This window comes from Fundulus heteroclitus, chromosome 20, assembly GCF_011125445.2.
Source record: "Fundulus heteroclitus isolate FHET01 chromosome 20, MU-UCD_Fhet_4.1, whole genome shotgun sequence".
Taxonomy (NCBI): Eukaryota; Metazoa; Chordata; class Actinopteri; order Cyprinodontiformes; family Fundulidae; genus Fundulus; species Fundulus heteroclitus.
The window spans coordinates 41,466,593-41,491,871 of NC_046380.1; the positions used below are offsets into that span (position 1 = coordinate 41,466,593).

Below are 25,279 nucleotides of genomic sequence, written 5' to 3' on the forward strand. Positions count from 1 at the left end.
CATCATGAAAAATAATGACTAATACTTTTGCATGTTATTTATCACACATTATGGGACACCTATAAAAAAAATGTCCCGGTCAAATAGCCTGTCTGATCTTAATTATTGTTCTGGCGCAAAACGTTAGCCGGTCACGGCAAGACAGTTGATGTTGGTTACCTTGGCAACACATCACAACGAGAGATATTAAATAGTTCTTTCAGCCGCTTCTTGTGAAAAACGTACGATTATAACAATGAGAAAAAAAAATTTATTTAATATTTCTTTCTTTCGCAAGTGACCATGGTATAAGCGGGATAATGCCCTTACAGTTGTCTATTATCAGAATGGTAGGCGGGCACTAGGTGTCGCTTCATGTCGGATGGTTGCTTCCGTAAAGTCCATTAATTTCTGATAACGGACATCTTGAAGGACATTATCCCTTACCTCATGAAGCATGTTTGAGTATGTCTGCTGTTTAGTTTTATCTGCCATTTTCATTCCCTGCCCTCAGAAAATAGAGGTGCCGGGGGAAGGGGGTTTGGATGAGACCACTGGAGCATTCCACCTGGATCGTGGTGCGCTTGCAGGCTGCAGTTTGTTTGTGTTACATTACACATCGCAGCCTCACAACACCACTGGCTCCAGCGAGCTTAGACCCCAAGGATTTAGGCACGCAATCACCCGAGGCCAGAGAGAGAGGGGGAGAGTGAGGATGAGGTGTGTGTGTGTGTGTGTGTGTGTGTGTGTGTGTGTGTGTGTGTGTGTGTGTGTGTGTGTGTGTGTGTGTGTGTGTGTGTGTGTGTGTGTGTGTGTGTGTGTGTGTGTGTATGTGTATGTGTGTGTGTGTGTGTGTTTGTGTGCGTGTACGATCATTTTGAGAATCTATCTTACCTGCCAATGATATTGGGAGAGATGACCACCTTTCCATATCTGATTTCGCCTTATCCGCTGTTACTTTAAAATTGTGCTTAAATAAATCTTTATATTTGCTTGTTACCATAACACCTAAATATGTGAGTTTGTCTTTCGTGGTTGCAAAAGTATAGGCCTGGAATGATAGTCTCCTCGACTGTTCATTAATTGGGAAAAACACTTTTTTCTAGATTAATTTTAGAACCCGAAACCCTCCCGAAGTTTTCAATAATGAGAGCCACCGAAAATGCTTGTGGCAGGATGTGACAGGAAAAGGAGAAGGTTGTCAGCCTATGGCGAAAGTTTGATTTTTCATCCCCCTGCGTATTCCCCCAGTTCAGCAGCATTCCTCGACATTATTGGAAGGGGCTCGATTGCCACATCAAAGAGCAGGCGTGACAGAGGACACCCCTGCTCTTGTTCCCCCGAAACAGAGGGAATGGGTCAAATATTATGTTATTCGTTCTTACTATATCTTGAGGATTCGCATATATTAACTCAATCCACGAACAAAATTTAGGACCAAATCCCAATCTCTCAAGGGTGTTAAACAAATTAAGATACTCTATTCTATCAAAGGCTATGTGGGCATCTAGGAATATTACAATCTTTTGATCAATGTTATCATCAGCAGTGTATATCAAATTAAAAAGGCGACGGAGATTACTGGGAAGTTGTTAACCAGCAACAAATCCTGTCTGGTCAGCATGTATTATATTACTTATAACAGGCTCAATCCTCGCTCCTAGTACTTTGGTCAATATCTTATAATGACATCCGAATAGACTCACTGGACGAAATGATTCACATCTAAGTAGATCTTTATTTTTCTTAAGGGTCACCGAAATCATAGCCTGTGACTGTAGCGAATATTATAAACGAATACAGTGAGGTTATGTATTAATTTAAAAAAAATTAATAAACGATACAAAAAAATACTTCAATCTTTTTTTTAAAACTGTCACAAAACATATTAAATAAATTATTTCATCATCATTCATGCATTCATTTATATCACTTGTTTGAGTTTTTGAATTGTTAATTGTAAAAAATAAAAAAATTATAAATTGGGGGACCCCCTGGCCACCAGGGGGCCCAAGCGGCTGCTTAGTTCGCTTTTGCCCCGGGCCGGCCCTGAGATAAGCAGATCATGGCTTGTCTACTAGAAAGAGGGACAAACGAATACAGAGAGGAAAACAACAAGAAAGGGGATAAGAAAAGAGGAACAAAAGGTAGAAAAAATAATGTATGTCTATTCTATTAAAATTTCTGTACCTGTATAATGGGTCTGTTTTATGTGTTGTCTTCACAATTCAAAGGGCCCCATGCCTTTCTTTGCCTAGGGCAAATTTCCTACATCCGCCCCTGGATGTGGGCATGGCCCAGGTTGGCATTAGAACAAGGGGGGCACACCAGCAGCAGGTAAAAAATAGCCTTTATTCTCACAGTTACACCCTGATTGAGTTTTGCATTGCTTATCATCTGCAGTGAATGGAGAATTGATGCCTTCCCTTTGTCGAGTAGGGGCGCCCTGTTTGCTGTCGACATTAGAGGAATCGGATTACCTGGCTGGTGTGGCAAAGCATTTTTCTCAGCCTTACATTTGAGATCATTTTTAGGATTAAGATTGGTTTTCAGGACCCTTGGCTGTGGTGGCAATTAAAATGAGTGCAAGATTATGACATCTTGTCTGTTGTTACTTAGAATATCTCAGCACTGGATGGGTGGATAGAACAAACTCAAAAGTATACTAATTAGACCAATTTCTATTTAGAAATTCTGATATTTTTCACATTGATACTGAAACAAGAAATTAAGTGTTGCAAAAAATATTCTTCCCTACGATGTTTTCTTTTTCCACACTTATCCAAAGATAGATAACAGTTTGAAATGGGCTAGACTGCAGTACTACAGCAGTTGCTTTTGAATAGATAGCTCATGTGTAGCCTTTAAGTGTTGTGGGTTTGGATTAGCTTGATTTTGGAAATCTCCTTAAATATCAGAAACTCGTAGTAAAACTTAATAATACACTGAGCTTCCTGATTCAAAACCAATGCAGAATCATGAGAAATGCTAAGCAACGAGCTGGTGTGGCTGGAACGTTTGGAGACAGTGAAGTCAGCTTTGAGGCAAGAGGCAAGCCAATGTGGCTGAGATGTGGTGGAGTGGCAGACAACAAGGTTATCACAGCGATGAGTGTTTAATACAGACTCTGTCTGGACAAGAAGAGAAAAAGAAGACCATTAAAGACACAAAGAAAGAAAGAGGGGAGATTATCTGAATTGCACAAAGGTGGCAATGAGAGGGTGAGAGAAGAAGGGTCGTCTTTTGACCTCCAGAAGGAGGACATCTTTAAGGCAATATATGGTGTTAATAAAAATAATAATACTACAAAAATATAACGGAAATGTTTTAGTCCTAAACTGAACAGTGTTAAGAAGTTGTGTTCTAACTTCAGACAAATTACAAATAATAGTCATGGTTTTATCATATATTTAGTATTGATTACATTTCAATGACACAAAGCCCTAGTAGAAAATAGAACTTTGGATTCCATTAAAGTTATGCAAGCAGTGTGACAGACAGAAAGTCCTCCTCAGTCTGGTTGTGTGCCATGGCTTGATTTAAATGGACAAACAGGGATTTACGGAGGTATGTGTGGTCTTGGAAACTCACAACCTCAAACTCATAAAACAAGTCAGAGAAACTTTCAGCAGATCCATGTCTAGTTGTAAAGACTAATGGTCCAAAAGTAAATTGTCCTGCTTTTAACAATGTGCAATTTGATTTATAATTTTGTTCTTTGTTTGTGCCTTGTGGAACATACTTTGAATCACCTCAAACAAACTGGATCATCTGAAGTTGCTGTGATATAGTGTTTAAGTGTACTAATGCTCATGCTGATGGTACAAAGAGATGGTGCAAAGAAATTATGTAACATATCAACCCATGGGATGATTGAAAACAGTGTTGGGCCATTACGCATGTTTTTGAGGTATTTAATGTTTATCGAATATCTCTCGGTCTGTTAGGTATTGTCCGTTGATTATCAGCCCAAACTGCTGATATCAGAACAATAGTTGAAAGGAATGATTCGAGCACTGGCGTTCCTTTAACAGAAAACTCTGCACACATTATCACCATAAGAATGATTCAGTGAATCCTGGTTCACTGCAGATCCAAGTTAGAGAACTTCATCTTCATCTTAAAAAAGGTAAAATGTGGTTAAATTAGCTTAACTAACTTAGAACAATATTTGGTATGTGTTCAACCCATTCATGATGTAACTCCATCTATAGTAGGATGACCAAAAGTCCTCTTATACTTCTCAGAGTCATAGCTTAATGAAAATGTCCGATTTTCATCGTTTTTCACAGGGTCAGTGGGCATGTCCTTAAATTGCACCAGTGTAGCTTTACAGACGAACCACAAGACAAATTTCCCTCATACTGTCCTGGCTGGGACAAGTAGGTGTCAGAGGGCATCGTGTGCAAACCTGTCATGTGTGTTTCAGTGTAAAACAAAGAGGCCATAGGTCACCTGGACACAGAAAAGATAAAAAAGGATGTGCAGGTTGACTGAGTTTGTTGTTACACCTGGGAAAAGGGCTAAGGTGCACTGGAATTTGACCAAATATTTTGGAATGGCCAAAAGCCATGACATGTTGTTCAGAATTACTGAGAATTATTGTCTTTGCACTACTTTGTCTTTCGCACTGATGCAGAGCCAGTGGAACAAGGTCAGGGACCAGCTGTCTACTGGGTCACTTAAGGTAGATATTTGAAACTGATATTTGTTGAGCAACCAGAAACTGAAAAGTAGAATAGAAATAGAACAGAAATGTCATTTACTATTCCACTAAGGAGAAATTCAGGTGTACCTGCAGCAAAGTGAATAGAAATAGAAGCATACAGATACAGACAAAGATTTTAAGAAAATATATAAAATCAAAAAATAAAAGTTATACAAAATAAGTTGTACAGTTATTAGTAAAAAAGCATAATCAAAAACCCAAAGAAGTGTGCCACTGAGCAGCGTGACCTTAAGAAATGCAAAACCATAGCACATAATGTATGTGCCAAACGCAAGTGTTTTGTACATACCTTGCATAAAAATGCATAAAACACCTACATACTATTAACAAGTATGAAAAACACTGGACAAAGATCAGCTCTACAGGAAAATATGATCGGGGAGGCAAGGAGGATGAAGAAAAAAAATTAAGATGAAGAAGACAGCTAAAGACTGTAGAATACACCATTTTGGACTATGTTAAATATTTTCCATTCATAGGGTTCGGGTCTTTGCAAAGCCACAACTGCATCAAAGTTGGTAATGTTTGTAATAAGACCCCAGAATTTGATTGTACTTCATACAACAAAGTTTGTGTTGACGACTTTCATAATTCATCTTCATTAAGTTAATGATTTTGTCACAGTAGCTGTTTTCCTCTCCTTTGAGAGGAAAACAGCTAAGCTCATATAAACAAAAAACATATAAGCTCATATAAACAACTCTGTTTTTAACATCCAGACATACAATGAAGCACTTTCAGTCCCTCTTCCAGAGAATGTAAACCATTAGAGCAGCAACAGTGTAACAGCATGGGACCGCATTCACTCAAAACCAGCCCTTCTGAAGTGGACTCTTTAAAGGCACAGGTGTTTATCTTAAGAAAATGACTGCGTCAATTCAATCTTTGTTGAATATTAGGATTGATTGTACTCCTTTGTTTTTGAAAAACAACATGTTTTTAGACTCAACACATGTTTGAATGCTGTTGTTGGCCGTGGAGCAGAGCAGACACTACATAATCAGGGGGTTATGAGAAGGCCTATTTCTGTACGCTGCAGCTGGGACTTGAGATATGGGTCTGAGGTGGAGGTGGGAGGATCAGGTTATTCTGTCCACTGTCATTTTCTCACACATCTTCTTCTATTGTGTGTGTGTCCGTTAGTAGCATATCTGACCTGTCTGGCCTGGAGGTGGTGTGTGTGATAAGCCACTTTACTTCCTCTCAACCGCACATCCATCCAAAACTTTCCCATATCAACACAAAACCCAACCCTGTCCACCCTATTCCCACTTTTCCTGCCTAAAACATAAGCAAGAACACCCATTTTATATATATATATATATATATATATATATATATATATATATATATATATATATATATATATATATATAATGTGTGTGTGTGTGTGTATACTTGTACTTGCAGCAGAGTGAGAACACTCTTTGCTAATTTGATTTATATAGTGAGGACTTTGATGTAAGTGATGTAAGTGAGGACCAAACGTATGGTCCTCACTTTATTGGGGGCTAAGGGTAAGGTTTAGGACTAAGGTTTCTATCAGATTTTGGTTACGGTTAGGGTTAAGTATATACTGGTAAAGGTTAGGTTTAGAGTTATGCTCAGGGTAAAGTCATAGAAAGGGTTGAAAATGAATTGAAGTCAATGGAGGTCAAGTTACGGTCCTCCCTTTGTACTTAAAACAAGGATATGTTTGTGTGTGTATACTCACTATTTATATAGTGATTTTTTTAGTATTGACCGTATGTCCTTCTCTGCTTCTCTCTTTTGTGGTGTCCCACAGAGCTCAGTTTAGGGGCCCCTCTGCTTCACGCTCTGTGTGCTCCCTCTTGGCTCTATTTTTAGAAAACGTGGTGGCTTCCTCTGCCCATTGACATTTAGACATTGAGTATTCTGGATAGGGTGCATGGGGAGGGGGTGCGCTGGGGCCTTATACCTTCTAGAGGGTGTTGGGTTGTGCTACAACCCCCCTTTTTTAAACGTACTTGAGAACAACATGCAACAACGCGACATTTGAGCAAACAGGCAGTCTCAGGGTCTTTCTTACACCCCTGTTCTCCGATCCATCCAGAGTCTGGGGCCTGGAGGAGGAGCGGACCTCCTGGTCGGGGTCTGGGCTAAGGATGGCTGTTGGGTCCCAGGTATTGGCTGGGGATGGGGCTGGTGCTTTTTCTCTCCCCTGGAATATGGGGGTAGGGCTTAGGTATGGAGGGCAGGGTGTGGGTGAGGTAGCACCTCAGGGTTGGTGGGGTGGGCTCTGATTGGTTTGCCTGTTCGGTTCATGCTGGCCCCATCTCCGGATGGATGGGCCCATGGGTCCCATAACCTTTCACCCGTGGGTCCCATCCACCGGGATCAGGGTGGGGGGTTAGGACCGGACACAGAATACAATCAGGCATCAGGCAGGCCTCTTCACCTTCTGATTGCATATACATTCCTAAAACCCATCTCTTCTCCTTGGCCTTTGACACCATCTGATATGTTGACTTTTGAAATTTGTTTTGCTGGAAATTCTATAGACTAATTTATGTTCATTTTACTTTGTTTTGTGATTCTATGATTAATCTACTATTTTAGTATAAAGATGTTTTATTAGACATGTCTTATTGATTTTATTATTGGTTTAATGCTATCATATAACCGCTGTTCATTTGCTCTGTGTACAGCACTTTGGTCCCGTGGGTGTTTAAAGTGTGCTATAAATAAAGTTGGTGTGGAATGATATAAACCCCTATGGCTACACTTCAAATTTAGGTGCTCTACCATAGTTCTAGTAGCTTAAGAGTTCTACACAATATTCTAGCTGTTCCTAGAGTGGACAAAGATTCTTGGTTGATTCTGCTGCTACTCCCCCAGGTTGGGGATCTCAATTCCAAGTGCACCAATCCCCTCTGAGGCTTTGACTCTCCACAACTCTATTTCCTCTTTGAGCCCTTGGTATGTCTCAAGCTTTTTTTTTTCCTTGTTCGTTATCTTGCTGTCACTTCAAATTGCTACAACTATCACTACTGCTCTTTCTTTTGCTTTGTCCATCACAACAATGTCCGGTTGGTTAGCCATCACCTGTTTACCAGTCTGGACGTGGATGTCACATGGGACTTACCCTGTTTTCCATCACTCTTGGTGGTAACTCCCAACTTTTAAGGGGGGACCATTCGCAACTACCGGGCACACACACACCTGCACACACTTACATGCATACATGCATACATACATACATACATACATACATACATACATACATACATACATACATACATACATGCATACATACATACATACATACATACATACATACATACATACATACATACATACATACATACATACATACAGAACGTTAAAATGCTAATGAGATTTTGCCCTGCTGTGCTCTTTTGTCAGGTACCTGGCAAAGCTGTCATCAGTGGGAAGCATCAGGGACGAGGAGACATGCGAAAGGTTACGAGGCCTCATCCAAAGACAGGTACACTCAATGCAAACTAATGAAAAGATTGACTTAGTATAACATGAATGGTTTTAGAGTTTCAAATAGGCTTAAGTGGGACTCATCTTGTGTAAAAAAAAAAAGTTTTAACTGAGGTACAACTGTGACCTTGAAAATTTAGAATAAAATAAATTCTAATCCTGGGTTATGTTGTCAAGTACGAATGCCCTGATCAAGATTTGTCCATGCCACCGTAATAATATGCATCAGCAAATACCAACTAAGAGTCCAATTAGTCATCAAAGTTAATACAATAAATGTCAAGTACAAAAACAGATGCTTCATTAGAATCAATGCCACGTGTGGTTTTGTAGTAAAATAATCCACAATGTTTCATCCACATGAAATCCCTCATCTTGCTCCTGCCGACGCCATTTTCTTAAGCTTTTATATGCCAGATTGCTAGGCTAACATTAGCAAGTCAATGTTTGATATGACTCTTTGATAACTTTGCTCAAAACATTTCCATAAAGTTCCAGAGCAGCAGACATAAAATTTGCAACAGTACACCAGCAAAAGGTCATGGAAGTTGATATTAGCTAGGAACTCCTGTATTAACTGCAGTGACTAGGTGCATTCATCCCCACTAAATATATATTATGTCTTTGATTTACTTCAAATTATTCTTTAACTGAAGGTAAAGCTGATGCTAAGGTTTTGCATTTACAAAATAAATCCTTTGACTTTTTTACACATCTTATGTCGGGCTGCTACAGCAGCACTTTGGCGACATACCAATCAGGACCCCAGCCCAGGGGCGACGCCCCCCAGAAAACCCAAGCCACTGATCCCACCCATCCATGCCACCCCAGGGACCCCCCAGATGTCCCAAACCCAGACACCTCCCCTACTCCCCACTAGGTGATGGAGCCAATCAAAGGAGTCCAAAGAGATTGATCGGATGTGTGAATAAAATCTTTATTTACACTTGATGCTCTTCTCCCCTTCTTTTCTCCACACCTCAAAGGACAGTGGTGAGGAATTAGTTCAAACGTGAGGTTTTGGTCGATAACACATCCACTTTGATTGCGTTTTAGGTCCAGATCTGTAAACGCAGTGTTGAGGTGATGGATGCAGTTCGCCGTGGAGCGCAGTTGGCTATAGACGAGTGTCAGTTCCAGTTTCGCAATCGTCGGTGGAACTGCTCCACTCTGGAAACCATGCCGGTGTTTGGCAAAGTAGTGACCCAAGGTAGGGTTAGACACTGCAGCAACTCCAGAAGTGAAGCCACTTACTGCAAAAAAGGTGTAAAACACTTCATCCATCAGTATATTTACCTCTAATAATTTGCTAAATTGATTTACTTTGGGTTTCTGCCCAAAGCATGAACAACAATGCGTTTTGCTTAATTTCTGATTCAATTTTCCTTATTTAATCTATATTGTCAGAGCGAGAAGCTCTTTTCATTTATATAAATGTGTCTGTGTTTTCCTACGTGTGTCAGGCACCCGAGAGGCAGCCTTTGTGTATGCCATCTCAGCAGCCAGTGTGGCATTTGCGGTCACAAGGGCCTGCAGCAGCGGAGAGCTGGAAAAATGTGGCTGTGACCACAATGTACATGGAGTCAGTCCAGAGGGTAGGTCTCTGCAGTGTTTTCACACATGGAAAGGGAACAGAAAGGCCAACACCATTTTCTCTTGAAAATAAGACAAAAAAAATTGAAAATTTTTAATAACAACTCATTTTAACCTTAAAAAGTCAAATCCATCACACCAGTAATAATAACATGTGCTACAATTTCAGATAACCACTTTTTGTGCATCTTTATGTTTTGAAAGGTTTCCAGTGGTCAGGCTGCAGTGACAACATTGCATATGGAGTGGCCTTCTCTCAGTCTTTTGTGGATGTGAGAGAAAGGGGTAAAGGCCAGGCCTCCAGCCGCGCTCTCATGAACCTGCACAACAACGAAGCCGGGAGAAAGGTAACTCACTGCTCTTTCCTTAAGCTTAATTTGGATTGTTGTCGAGATTCAAGGTTACTGAGATAATTAAGTTTTAGATTAACTGAGGCAAGGCCTGGTAAAGTCTAATTCAGACTTTAGGACATTTTTAGTCCAGCCAAGTCTTAAATAATTAGAGAAAGTCCAAATGCCAAGCCCTGGTCCAAATGTATCAGATGAAAAATTAATTAAGTTAATTATTTTGTCTAACTGATATCCAGTCAAAGCAACCTAACTCGCTGTATTTACATTTACATTGCCTAGAAAAGTATTCATATCGTTTAAACGTTTTATGTCATACTCCTTCATATAACATTATGAGTACAGAATATTGATTAGACCCGCTTTTCCCCAACAAAACACATAAGGCTTGTTAGAGCGTGAATAAAGAAGAACTTAAGGCCTCTTCTATTGAAATTCTTGGAATAGATTTTCTTGTCTCTTTTGGCTGTGGGGGTTTTGTTGTAGTTGATTAGTCATCAGATACAATAACATATGAAGATATACTTTTTGTCCTTTGCTTTAAGTCATTCCTGAATTGGTTTTGTGGGGCCCCACTGTAGGACGATAAAGTTCCCATATAGCGGATCTTTAGGTAATGTAATGTTCTGTGTCTGAATGCCAGGACACAGAACATTATATTTCACAAGATAATCAGCTACTTTACCTGTAAGTGATGATAATGTCGCACCGGTTTGGTGTGAATGGAAGGTATCAGTTTTTAAATAACCTAGTTTTTGCACAATGATTGTCTTTAAAGGTCAGTGAAATAACCTGATATTCTCTACAGGCCATCCTGTCCCACATGCGAGTGGAGTGTAAATGCCATGGTGTGTCAGGTTCATGTGAGGTGAAGACCTGCTGGAAAGCCATGCCACCATTCCGCAAGGTGGGCAACATCATCAAGGAAAAGTTTGACGGGGCCACAGAGGTGGAGCAGCACAAGGTGGGCTCCACTAAAGTTCTGGTGCCTCGCAATTCCCAGTTCAAACCTCACACAGACGAAGATCTGGTCTACCTGGAGCCCAGTCCAGATTTCTGTGACTTTGATCCACGTACGCCGGGTATGCTGGGCACTGTGGGACGCCAGTGTAACAGAACATCAAAGGCTATTGATGGCTGTGAGCTGATGTGTTGCGGACGTGGCTTCCAGACACAGGAAGTCGAGGTGGTGGACAGGTGTAGTTGTAAGTTTCACTGGTGCTGTTATGTGAAATGCAAACAGTGCCGCAAAATGGTGGAGATTCATACTTGCCGATGATGCAAGAGGGCCAGAGGGCACTGCTGACGGACACAAAAGAAATGCCCTATACTCTTCAGTGTCGGCCCAGAGGGAACAATAACGTTTGTGAAGCTCCCTCTTCTCCTGCTTCAAAATCATCCCACCCTTCTACAGCAGCAATGCGCAAAGAGACTATCAGGTCAAGCATCATCATACAAATATATTCTGCTGTAGTAATGGCTGTTCCCAGCAAAGCAATAGAGTCTGTTTTTTTTTTTACATATTTTCACTTTTTGTTTCCCTCACGCTCAAATTCGGTTTGTCACTGATGCCTTTTTATTTTTATATTGTTTAACTTATTTGTTGAGACTGAGGAGATTGACAGAGGGTGGACACAGAAGGAGACAAGTTGGGACAATAAGTGACACATTTGGAGCTGCAACTGGGCAGCTGAGGGTGAAGTTGGGATTAGAGTCAGATGTGGAGCCACCTGCCCGGTGTGCTTGATGCTGCTGCTGCTTTCAGGACTCATTTGTAGAGCTGGATGTCATAAAGGGAGTCGGCGAGTCTGTCAGAGGATGCACTCGGATGACACACAGAAACATAGACATGGCTCTTCTGTGGTTTGCTCAATGTGCTGTAGTAAACCTCAGCTAGCCATGAATCCTTAACATTGCCCACTAAATTGCCCTGATGTAGACATGCCCACTAGGGTCTTCTTCCTACAAGGAGGATGAAGATCATAATAATGATAATGGAGAGGAAAAAGCCACTTTCATCTCCTTCTGTTCTGTTTCTTGGCCCAGGCAGGTGATAGGTAACCCACATATCTAATATACATACACAGCAGGGGTGTAATGAGACGTCATGCCAAGAGATCTTACAATACTAAAACACAACAATATTTTTCTTTTGAGTAAAGTCTGTGTCATAAGGCGGCATGCAACTGCTGACTTTATCTGGTAAAATAAGGGGCAGGCTTCAGAATGGGTTCTGGATATGATGGCGGACCAGATGGTGGATAAGATGAATAAGATGATGGATCACCATTACCTATATTTGAGGCGCTTTTCTGAAGTAAGACAGGAAATTCTTCTTGAGCTTCATTTTGTTGACAGAAAAAAAAGATTTGTGAAATGGGTGGCTCATAACACTGTTAAACGGTCACGGAAGCCTGCCTTAAATCTTTCTCCTGGCATCTGTTCAGGTGTTGGAAACAAACAGTGACACAGAAGTAGACGAGATACAAATGATTTATTGGCACAGTGAGAGCACTGTGATTGGCTAGCACTTACAACACAAACGTTAGTATATGTTTTTGAGTTTCCTATAAATAGTTCCGATCCATAGTTCCCACAAGTGATCCACGCTCCTAAACTGCCATGTTGGTAGACAAGCGCAGCTCTAGGCAACCACAATCATCATGGCTTCCAGGCAAACAAAAAGAAAGTATAGTAATACTCTTGATCAATGTGCAACAAAATGATACGCTGCTGTTGGGATGAGGTAGAGAACAAACAACTGTCAGACGGCGCGGACAAATATAGTTAATTATTTAGTGAACACCCAATTGAGGAGCTTCACAGCCTGAAATCCATGAACGCATACAACCAGTGTTATATGGGCTTAGCTAAGGACGTCCGAACTCTTCCTGTTAATAACACGGTTCTGGTGACTGGCAGAGTGAGTAATTACAATAACACACATACATGTCCCTGCTAGCTGCAGATACAGGCTACAGTAGCTAAGCTCATTTGGCTAGTGCTGCAGTAAATATCACAGATATTCCCCTCAGTATAGTATACTCATTGTGTATGTATATATAAACCTAGGGCTAGAACCCAGGACACTGCTGTGAGGCGACAGTATAAAGCAGAGGAGCGAGAGTTCACCGTGGGGAAGTTTAGCATAGCATAGCTAAAGTAACCACAGCAGAGACGCATTAAATCATGAAGAAAATAGTTACCGTGATAAAGGGGCTCGGGGCAGAATCTTGTAATCCAGACTCGCTAATGCTCAGCACTCAACTCCTCCATTTGCAGTCCTTGGTATTTTCTGATTTTTGGGATGTAGTGAAAACTGCGCTTAACCGAACCGCCTGCTCGGTTAGAACATCCTTTCACCCAATATGAAATAACTATTGCAAGCTTTGTAAACAAATTAAAATAAATACTCCTCTGTTGTCAAACTCACTCTACCGTTTCTAAAGCAATTCTACCTACCAACATGGCAGTTAGTGGTGATATGTGACGTTACGTGAAAACAATGTATAAGCGTTAAACTAAAGTCACGTTAAACCGCGTCGTAAGAAAATCTCTTGCTATGAGCTTAAATACATGCTCTAGTTGTTTAGTGTGACAGATGGACAAAATACTTATTAACACTCTCCTTACGAAAGACGGCTTGCAACAAATTTTAAATAGTGTCAGAAAGTTTCTGGGAACACTGTGTAGTGGGACTGATGCTCCGAACAGCATCTACGACAAACATAAACCAATAACTTGCTGTCTAGTTAATGTTAGATAGTCTGAAGTGAATATAAATCTTGTTCCTTTCTAGCAAACCAAATATTAAGCGTCATCTTGTCTCCTGATCTGACTATATCATTACACCCCTAATACACGGCAAACTATGCTGCTAAAAAACGCCCACATTCAGCCACAGCTGTCCAGGACACCTGAAACATTCAGTCAAAACAGTTACCAGAACAGATTTCTAATGATTGATTATGAATATCTTTTTGTGCTCTTTCAGAGTGATGTTGATATTAGTCGCCATGTGTCCAATGTTAAGTTTGCTTCATACAAACATGAGTAACATGCATGTACCAGACAACTCTCCAAAGACAAACACGTATTCACACACAAAGGGGTCTTCTAGAGGTCTGCCGAGCATGTTCGCCATGCATAATGACTGAAGCACTTTCTCTCCAAGCGCACATAGAACCCTTGGCACACAGCAACAAGGATCCAACAGAATATTCGCTTTTCCCTGTACGTCTATCGTGCTCACAAAGATACAAAACCCACACACATATACTTCTTATAAATACAAAGTAAGGACCTTGCCTTGCCTTTCATTCATTTCCAGTCCTTTTCTAGGGCCTAACACTGACCCAAACTTAACACCATAGGCCTAAATCTATCCCCTAGCCCCCAAAAGAGTGAGGACCAGAAAAAGGCCCTCACTTTTCATCAAAGTCCTCACTTTACTAGTAAAATGCGCAAAACTTTTCTCACTCAGCTGAAAGTACAAGTGTATACACACACCTCTCTCTCTCTCTCTCACACACACACACACACACACACACACACACACACACACACACACACACACACACACACACACACACACACAAAGTTTGCAATGCCACTGTCAGGACTTCCTGTAACACCACCCTAAAGCCAAGCTTCCCTATGATGTGTTATTATATATGATATTATAAAGACAAACTGTCAATCTGTAAAGACACTGAAGAAGACCATACTGCCTATGAATGTATGCTGATAATGAAATATGATGTTTTAAAGTTCAGTGTTGTCATTTTTTAAATAAAACAAAGACTATATGGTATTTGTATGTGTGTGAATGAGAAATAATATTAAATACCTTTCAGAGAAAAAGTGGAAGAAGAGAGAAAACAGTGGAATGAGAAACATGAGAGATCTTATTTCACCACAACACACATACACACACTACAGACATTCACATATTTCAATAAAATCGTCCATTTCCCGTGTCTTCAGCTGTGTTATTATGTGACCACAGTTTGCAATTTGCATGTGTTTGTGTGTGTGCGTGTGTTACATTACACCCTGAGGTCTTCCCCTGAACCCCCAGACACCTATAAACGTTATTTATGTGCCGTACATCAGCACAGACAGTATATCAATAAAAGATGGATGGATTCTCTTCAGCACTGGGAATCTGGAGATGGGGTGGGGGGGGACAGAACACCGGACTAGATCAGGGATTACAGCGAAATGCAGACCACATGTCACAAACTTTGTTCATCCTTCTGTCCTATTAATATCATACTGGCCCCCGGCTCTTCCCACTCTGGCCTGCTTGTTCTTTCTCTTTCAATATCTTTGACTTATGGTGGTTCTAGTTGGATTCCCCCTCTGCAGAGAGTGCAACTCTAACCACTTGTGGTTTAGGATGGCTGGGATCTGTCCTTCATTAAACCACTGCCATGGCCTGGGTGAAGTGGGTGGCGTGGAGCCACGCTGATTGGGAATGTCTGCTGGCTTATGTGTCCATACGCGCACTGTGTGAGACATCTAGCCTTCCAGTCAGTCAGAGAATCCTCACACTGCTTGTGGTTGCTGCTCTGAGACAAGAGGCTGGCAGGCCGAGTTTATATATATATATATATATATATATATATATATATATATATATATATATATATATATATATATATATATATATATATATATATATATATGTTTATATTATTTTTTTATTATTATTTTATTTTGGCACCACTGTGTCAAAACTAATAGCAGGCATGGATGGTTTATCAGCATTAAGGTCCTGCAAGGTTTTGAATGGCTGCAGTTTCAAAACTACTCAAGTTTTTCATCATCGAGTTGTTTTGGTGTGACGTATAAAGTAAGGCAGCACTGTCCCTCACCCATCTGTTGATGTGCACTGTCGGTAAGGTGAATAAAAGACACACTCTCCCCCTCCTTTAACTGAAGACCAATTCGGCTGAAATGTTCTCTGTTACAAAACTAAAGGAGCACCTTTAGATGGAGGTTAACATAAAACTGTTTTAGCAACAGATTCTCATACTAGTCTTGTTCCTTGGTAATATTAAGAAAAGCAATTCAAAGATACAGTGTGACGTAGGCCTTTCGTCTGTGTGGCATCTGCTTGTTCTTTTTTGTCCATATAAATATATATTATAAATATATATTGATATTGTGAATAAGTTTTGATGTGACATTTTAATATGAGTGTAATGTAAATAAAAAAACAATATTTTTTTATATTGACATTAACAGAAATTGAATAAAAATATTATTGGTTGACTGCTGTCTTTTAATAACAGGAACATAAGTTCAATATAAATACATTTTAAATGTAAATGTGCTAGGAGAACACATTTGGGCTCCCCCCCTCCCCCCTCCGCAGTGGGATGTGCTGATGATATCTCCAAAGTGTGGTCCCCTGAAGGCATCCTGGTCAGATGACTGAATCAACTTAACTGACCCATTTCCATACAGCGGAACAGTGGCTCCACTTCACACCTGGATGAGGGAAATCCTCAGCCTCTCTCCAAGGCCGACCCCAGCTATCTTCAAAGATAAAATATTGTCAAGTGATTTTGAGATATTGTTTTTTGTTTGAAATGCCTATCATGCTGATTTTCATTAAGCATTGCAAACAACCTTTTTCTTTCACTTCCCTTCTTCTGCAGTCAATAAAGTTATAGGATGTAATCGGACAAAAATGCGATCTTACATATAAATCCACCTCTACATATCTGCATGTTACTTTGGTTTGAAGATTCCATGATGTTGTCGGTGTCTCTGTCTGCTCTGGTGTGTTGTGAATCTGAAGGGTTAAACATGTGGGTTGCCTGGTTATTAATGCCACTCACTCAGAGAACCCAGGAGAAGGCTGGATTTATCCGAGAGCCAGGCCCTCCCAGCGCTCTCCCAAACTCCCAGATCTCTTCAGCATACTTCTCATATTAAAAGAAAACAAGTTACACAAATGAGACAGATGGTTCTTGTTTGTGATGACAGTTGCAATTCTTTCTTGTTGAGCCCCCCTCGCCCCAGCTCTCCTCATCTCTTGTGCCTCCACAGTTTCTTTGCCCTGTTGTATAAGACGCAGAGCGGGCATTCAATTCAGGCCCTCAGCAAAACACACATGAGAGCATTGTATGAACGCAAAACAGTTTATTGGGTCTTAGCTCTTTACTTTTCTTTAGCTTGATGTATCTGGTTCTCTGTCGGCTCAAACAGTGGCTGACTTGAAATGGGGCTGAAAAGACGCAGAAGAGCAGACAGGAAGCATGGCATGACATCCACAATGATGCAACTTAGATCCAACTCCCAAATTGGTAAGGTGTGTTAAATATGTTCTTTGCCGTTTTTGAAAGAACCAGTGTGAAGCAGCAGCACGTCTTGGGTTGACTACCTGGATTACCTCATAATCATTGCTCCACAAATCTGGTCCTTGTGGAAGAGTGGCAAGAAGAAAGACCTTGTTGAAAAGAAGCCAATAGAATTCATGTTTGTTGTTTACTATACAGGGACACAGAACACATGGGGAAGTGTTTGCTCTGTTCAGAAGAGGCCAAACATTAAGTGCCTAAATACAAGGTAGCTCAAATCAACACTACCTAGAGTCTACAACGTCTGCACAAAACTTTACCTTTTTGGATAACATGAAAATTTTTATTTTTAACAGGAATTCAACTCTTCCTTTTCAGACTGAAATTGTTCGGTTGTGGTGTAAATAAAGTGGAACTGAATTCCTTGTTAATTTGCCCCCAAGTTCCTCCTTTTACCCCTGTTCTGAGGTGCATCTGAGAGCAACTTGTTTTGGTGCCGTCTCTTTAAATGCAAAGGATGCATTTCACGCCCTGCCCCCCTCCTCTTAACAATACTTTTGTTGACGGAGTCACTTCCTTGTTGCGTTTTGCATTAGACAAAATAGCCCCCTTGAAAAGATGGTGATTATTCACAGGACACTGGCTCCCTAGCTGGTTTAATCCAGAGCTGTGTTCTTTGAAGCACAACATTAGGAAACACTAACAAAAGCCTTCAAAGCTGTTCTCTCTAGTTCTTTTATCAAATGAATATTTGGTAGATTGGACAACACTGGTGAAATAGCTGCATCAAGGTTACCGCTTGCTTCCTTGCTGCGGGCCTCCATTGTTGTCTGAATCCTGACCGGTCTTGCCAAGAGCTTGATCTTCCCTAACATCAGCATCCCGGGTTGGTTTCGATGTGAGTGGTTGAAGTAGCACATCAGTAAAGACGACGGACAAGTGGTTTATCCAATCATAGGATTTTTAATAAGGCCCCTCCTTCTGAAATCCATCTCCAGTGGAGCAATACCAGATGGATGTGTGGAGCTCTGTGGAACGAAATCCATCTGGGGAGAGTCCGTTTAATGTTTCTTACCTTTAAATCTTAAATGACTGCTGCAGAAATAAACAGTTTACTTTCACTTCTATTAAATTTCTTCTATTAAATTTCTTTATTAAGAAATAAGATATCCTTCATGAAGGTAAGTCCATCTGATCGGATCTTCTCTTAGGCAGTACAAGTGGTTTATATTTGAGCTACAACTAACTGAAAGTCAAAAACTGTTGCCTATCAAGAAATGCAAAGTATAAAAAATAAGAAAACCTACAGAAAGCTTCCAGTTTGTTCTTTTTTTTTTAAATACTAGTCATTATCTTTCCAAATTAAAAAATATTTTCAAAATCCCCTGACAGACATAACACAGCAGGACAATGGGAAAATGTCAACCTCCCATTTTGCTTGAAAACGTTGCTGTATGTTAACAAGCAAAACTTGTCAACTTATGTAATGTTAATAAGCAAGGCTCAACTGTATGCTGTTTTCTGGTAGTATTCAAGGTATAGCATGACATCTAATTCGTGCAGAGCACTGTAATTGATATGATGAAACAAAAAATAACACTCACTGTGAAAAAAGAGAAAAAGGTTAAGACCCGAGACAGAGAAACACCATCTTCACCACTTTCAGACCCAAAGTTGATTGGAGCCACTGCTTCTCTGATTGAGGAGCCAGTTGAGGGGGTCTGGGTATGGAATCTGAATGCCCCCTGTTCACCCAGAAAAGCCCTACCTTTTAAAAGTCAATCAAGCAATTAGGATGCCATCTTGAGGTATTGTTTTTGTAGAGCAAAGCTACCCTGGGAAGTGCAGGCAACCACCTTCTCCATATACCTGAAATGCTGTGACAGGACAAGTGAAATAAAAAGAGCACATACAGAGCAGTGGAAACAAAAGGACACGTTGATAGTTTATGTGGCTCTACGTATTGCAACAGATATAGTGATCAGTCGGATAACGCAATTTGGAGAATGTACTCTGACTGTTTCACGACAGTAGTGTCTGACAATTTGTCATGCCTGGACATACATGCTGGGTCATCTGCAGCAAATCACTGCTGGGACTGAAGTTAAGATCCAATTTGAACATAGTGGAGGCTTATGACCAGTTCACCTCCTCTAACCTATTGCAGTAATTTCATGCTCTTTCCATATTTAGATGATGGATATTTTTTTATAACCCAACCTTCCCTTCCACTTCCTACCTGGCCTGTCTGCTGTGTTCCTTGGTCCTCACGATGCTGTTTGTTCAATAATGTTCTCTCACAAACCTCTGAGGCCTTCACAGAAAAACTGCATGATACTAAGATTAGGAGTTTATTAAATCCTGACGGTATTTGCTCTATTGGATTTTATGTAGGGCTACGATAGTAAAGGGGGCTGATTGCATTAGCATTCCACATCATAGATTTTTTTTATTTGTGAAAAGAAATTGAAAACCTTGCACCATGTTTCTTTTGCTCCACAATTATGTTCTGCTTTGTGCTGTTCTAAAAATAGAACCCCATCAAAATCCATTGAAGTTTGTGACAAAAATGTGGAAACTATATGAACACTTTTGCATGTCCAGACCTAAAACCTGTGTTAAAATCCTAATTGTCTCATATGGAACTCCATTAAAAAAACTGTTTATTGCCTTTCATACTTTTTGTCCCTTTGATAGATGCATGGAGAACAAAACTGATGGGAAGACATGATTTATAGTACCTGCTTCTGTATCTGTTGCTTCAGGATATTGTTAAGGTGTGCAGAGAAATGCACCCAACTCCTAAGCATAGAGCTCTACTGTGGCACTGGGGCTTCTGTCCAGCTCTGCTCCTTCAGCTGTTGCCTTGTTAAACATTGAAAACTTTTTGTTACAGTTATAAAAACAACCCAATCTTAAAATCCACATTTAAATAAACTGGAGCTAAAAGCTCTGGGCAACGTTCCTCAAGCCGCCAGCTGCAGTGCGTCCCACAACTATAACATCCCCAGTAACAGCTACGCAGTCGGCCTTTCACAGCGACTGCATGTGCTCAGCTTTGGAACATTTTTGATGGAGAGGAGTTCCAAACACTCGTCTGAAGCCTTTCAGACAGCCGTTTATAAAAGCCTACACAGATTAGATAAGAATGGATCGGGGAGAGAGAAGGAGGGAGGTTTGGGTGAAGAGAAAGTGACAACTCCTCTTACCCACACACCCAATCCCAGATGCCAGATCAGGCTGTTGATGGGGGCTTTGGCTGCCGTTGCTCCGTTTCTGCATGCTGGTATGGAGGATCACTGTGAGCTTACCTTTCCACACGCACACACATTCTGCGCAACTATGTGTCTGTCAGCAACGGAGCTGCCAGAGACTTTCCTTTTGCACCTGGACACAGCTGAGGTTGGACCATGTGTGTTTGTTATATGTATCAGCGAGCCAACAGCAACCCGCCGTGTCAAAATAACTGTTCCAGTGACCAGTTTTGACCCAGTGTGACGGCCACCTGGCTGTCAGGTATGTCCTCCCATTACAGAACCCGATTACTGATCTGAATGCGTTGAGAAGCTTGTGTCTCGGCCATGGGTCTTCTTTGGGGTAAGCTGAAGAACGCCTTAGCTGCCTTATCATAAGTTACCATTTTATTCAGCGGTATTGTTAAGGACCCACATTACTTGGTATGTTATGGGCTGGACCAATATAAAACTGCTTCAAAAGGTAAGATGGAAGGAAAATGTTTCTTAAAATAAACGTATAAAATCTTATCTTTGGCTCTCCCTTTTGTCACATCAGCCTCTATCAGCTTTACAGATTTAGTTCCTGAATTTTTTGTCAGTAAGACCAGATAGAGAGCATCTCTGAACAACAGTTTTCAATGTCTTACTAGAGACTCTGATTTGGATTTTGGTCTAGACTTTGAGTGGACCATTCTCACATTATAGCTTTGGCTGCTTTTTCAGCTTCTAATGGGTTGTCATCCAAGATTGCCCTGTATGTACCTCCATCCACTATCCAGTGAACTCTGATCAGCTACCCTGTCTCCACTGATCAAACGGATTGCTCCAGTATGACATTGCCACCACCGTGCTTAATTGAAGGGATTGTGTGTTGAGAGGATCAGCAATGAAGCGTGGTTGTGGCACAGGGGCAAAAAATGGTGACCTGTGTACAGAGGCCTCAGTCCTCAGCACTGTTGCCACGGGTACGAGTCCTGACCCCTCCTCCTGTCTGACAGCTGTCAAATAAAAAAGCCACTGGAGCTACAAAAATAGAAATATGTATCAATATAATTCTATTATTCTCCCCATAGAGAACTTTTCCAATCAGCCATGTAAAATTTCAGGACAAATGTCAATTAAAAACAATCTGAATAAAATGACAAAGCAATCACATCCATCCATCGTCTTCCGCCTATCCAAGATCGGGTTGCGGGAAAAACAGGAGCAAGAGGGAAACCCAGACATCCCTCTCCCCAGCGACAACCTCAGACTAATTCTAGGGGGTCCCAAGGTGTTCACAGGCCATATGGAATATATAGTCCCTCCAGCAAGTTCTGGGTCTCTTTTTCTGGGCCACTTTTGCTATTTGCTACTTCCTGTGTTAGTCTCCCACTGATATGTCGTCCAACCAGGGGACAAAAGTTAATGAAACGACAGATTTGGTCATAGAATTGCAGCAAATTGTCATTGACCTTTTATACCCCCACCCCATTTAATTTGCAGAGCAAGTACAGTCTTTGATGTGCTTTTTTTGCTGACTTGTCAATGAAAACACCCAAGAGCTTTTATCACTGAACACGCTCCACTTATTCCCCTTAAATGTAAACTAAGGATGGTGGACGGGACGTCTTCCTAAAATCTGCACACAAATCCTTGGTTTTTGGTGCCATTTAGTTTTAAGCAGGAGTGACGAGCAGTGGTAGTTTTTCACCTCACCGCATTGAGCACTATGCCAATGGTTGCCCTCATCTGACCAGAACACCTTCTTCCACATGCAGCTTTTTGTCAAATGTCTTTTTACACCATGGCTTCCTCTGTCCACGCTTCCAAAAGGGGCAGATTTGTAGAGTGCACTGTATGAGGCAAAGTTGAAAGAGGTCAACGCTTCATGTAATACCGTCACTTCATTGCTTAATTATTTCTGAAAGCTAAGATTAAAAGAAGCACTAGGCCTTGTTCCGCCTGCTAGAATACAGTTGGATAAAACAAAAACCTGCAGTTCATCTCAATCCGAAAACCACGCTGTGCTCATCGTGGTGTTGTCGCCAGGATCTTAGCGTGGGGGGCATAGTAGCTAAGCAGGTTGTCTCCCAGCTCCACCATGGACACACACAGAAACACCTGCAGCAGACCGGCCCTCACATTGTCCACAGCTGAGCTGCCTGAACAGTGATTTACTGCCAAGATGAGATAAAAAAAAAAAATCCTCAGCCTGCCTTTCATCACATCTCAGCATCTGAGCAGATCATCATAAAATTGTCTCTTAAAGGAGAGCACAGCACTCAAACCCACAGCTACCAGCCAGCATGGTGTGCTTTTTGAACCGTGATCGAACGACTCCAGAGGACGGGGGGAGAGAAAACTGTAAAAACATTTCGACTCATTTGTCAAACCCGAAGACCGACAGAGGCCAGATGGTGTCTCTCTGCGCCCAGCCGAGGAGCATCTGTGTGTGCGCACTAATATTTCAGCAAAGAGGAATGGCCTTGGTTTGCGCCGTGCCATAATTAATGGCTGTCAGCGGCTCTTTAGTGGAAGGAGGCGCTGACAGACAGCACTCCAGAAACGCAGGGAATGTGTTTCTGGAGTGCTGGAGAGGAGCGGATGAGGCAGCCGAGGGTGCCTCCCAGCTGGTCGAACCTGGTCGCTGAAGCTGGGCTCTAGCCCTCATCCACTGCCATTTGAGGACATCTGTATAAGACTGAGGTTTATCTCCCCACGTTAACAATACATCCACTAGCTGGCGATGGCTTCTTCTGTCCAACCACCATGAACAGAGCTGAGAGCTGCTGGCTAAATGATCATCTCACTGCTGGACAATGTCCTAAGTAGGACACAGCGCCCTACTAAAACCCTGCCATAGAAATTTGTGCCTATCGGATAGAGCAGGGGTCTGCAACCTGTGGCTCTCTACACCTTCAGTTTTAGCTCTTAAAAACTGTTCAATATTTCTAAACATAAAGGTAATTTAAAATTGCTAGCTTTAGGATGCATTTAGTTCTGCAATATATGCATAACATTTCCACAAAGAAAGAAACTAATGGTGTGTAGAATATTTTACTATAGACAAATGAAGTATCGTTTTGCTTCCTTATCATTTTGATGCCATTTGTTATGAGAATCAAATGTCCAATTGAAGAAAATGCATTAAACCTAAACATAAAAATACTGTTGGTGAAATAATAAAAATCGTTGATATTTAATTTAAAAAAAAATGTAGACAAATTTCCTATAGTATACTATAAAAACAAGCTCTTGTTTCAAAGAGATGTGTAACTTTTGTGGCTCCAAACAAAATGTGTTAAGCTGGACCGAGGGCAAAAATGCCTCTGCGGGTTGTAAAGGTTGCTGAGCCCTGGGATAGACAGACACCAAGCAGAGGACATCCCGTAGCTTGCTACTTCACTGTAGAATTTTGTCTTCTGGGTAGATGAGGGTAGAGCAACCAAAACCTTTACTCGAGTTGCAATACTTCATTATATTTACTTAAGCAAAAGGAAGAAGTGCGGTGCAGTAAAACTACTCCTGGAATATTTTGGTCAAAAAGTTACCCAAGTAAATGTAGCTGGTTACTACCCACCTCTGCTTCTAGGTGAGCTGCAGTTAGTTTTTCGTCAAACATACATTTTGCATGGAGACCATAACGTGTTTTGATTGTTCTCTCCATAGGGTGCATCCTTGAGCCAGCACTGCTAGCTTAGAACAAAAACTAATGCATACTAGTCTGTTGCAGGTAAAGTTTGAGCACATTTCCAATGCTTTACTTCACTGTAAAGCCATACTCTGCTCTTTGATCGGATATGTCATGTCATTTATGGTTGGCATTATGCTTGTAATAAAATCAACATCAAAACTTCATTGATGAGAAGTCTCAGCTAGTGATCAATACACAGTAAACTATTTAAACCCATATATATATATAGATAGATAGATATATATATATATATATATATATATATATATATATATATATATATATATATATATATATATATATATATATATATATATATATAGATATATAGATAGATAGATTCATACATAGGCTTAGGTTGTCCTGACCAATTTTTAACATGACAAAATGTAGAAAGCAAAAAAACAAGTGTTGCAATTCACTGTAAAATGCCACTATGAATCAATAAGAAATGCTTCAGATACTTTATGTGCCTTTAATATCAAATATGACAGCCACTGATGTCAAATGGAGGTTACTTCTTACCTCTTCAGATTGATTGTATATGGTCTTTGAGCCACAGAAAAATCCTTTAAATATACTATAAACCATTTTCTGTTCAACAATGTTCCTCAACTGAGGCGTGACAGTCAAACATGGGAGGCTTCATGAATCATCTTCCACTGAGGGCCCCAAAACATCTATAAACTAGTGGGCACTGCCACCTACTGGATCACAACAGCATGACTGGAGATTATGTGGGGAAATATTGTTTCTTCCATTATCAGAGTAACGCAAAGAAAGATGTCTTAAATAAAGCTAAATCGCCGTAGAACAATATGGCTTAGTCGTTTAGTCCTAGAAGCACACAAGCAATTAGTCATGATAATCTGTTTTTGAAGAACAGATTCTCTTTCTTGGATTGTCCCTACAGAAGAATGACAAGGGAAACATGG

General features: G+C 40.8%; 1 protein-coding gene across 1 annotated transcript in view; it reads left to right on the forward strand.

Moving 5' to 3' along the window:
• The window catches only part of wnt4 (wingless-type MMTV integration site family, member 4), a 35,352-nt gene extending 20,254 nt beyond the window's left edge, over positions 1-15,098 (forward strand). The window contains exons 2-6 of the mRNA XM_012853670.3: positions 8,096-8,177; positions 9,236-9,389; positions 9,643-9,774; positions 9,977-10,119; positions 10,928-15,098. Of these exons, the coding sequence (XP_012709124.1) occupies positions 8,096-8,177; positions 9,236-9,389; positions 9,643-9,774; positions 9,977-10,119; positions 10,928-11,398 (982 nt within the window). The 3' untranslated portion in view covers positions 11,399-15,098. The remainder of the gene's footprint in view (positions 1-8,095; positions 8,178-9,235; positions 9,390-9,642; positions 9,775-9,976; positions 10,120-10,927) is intronic.
• The last annotated feature ends 10,181 nt before the right edge of the window (positions 15,099-25,279 follow it).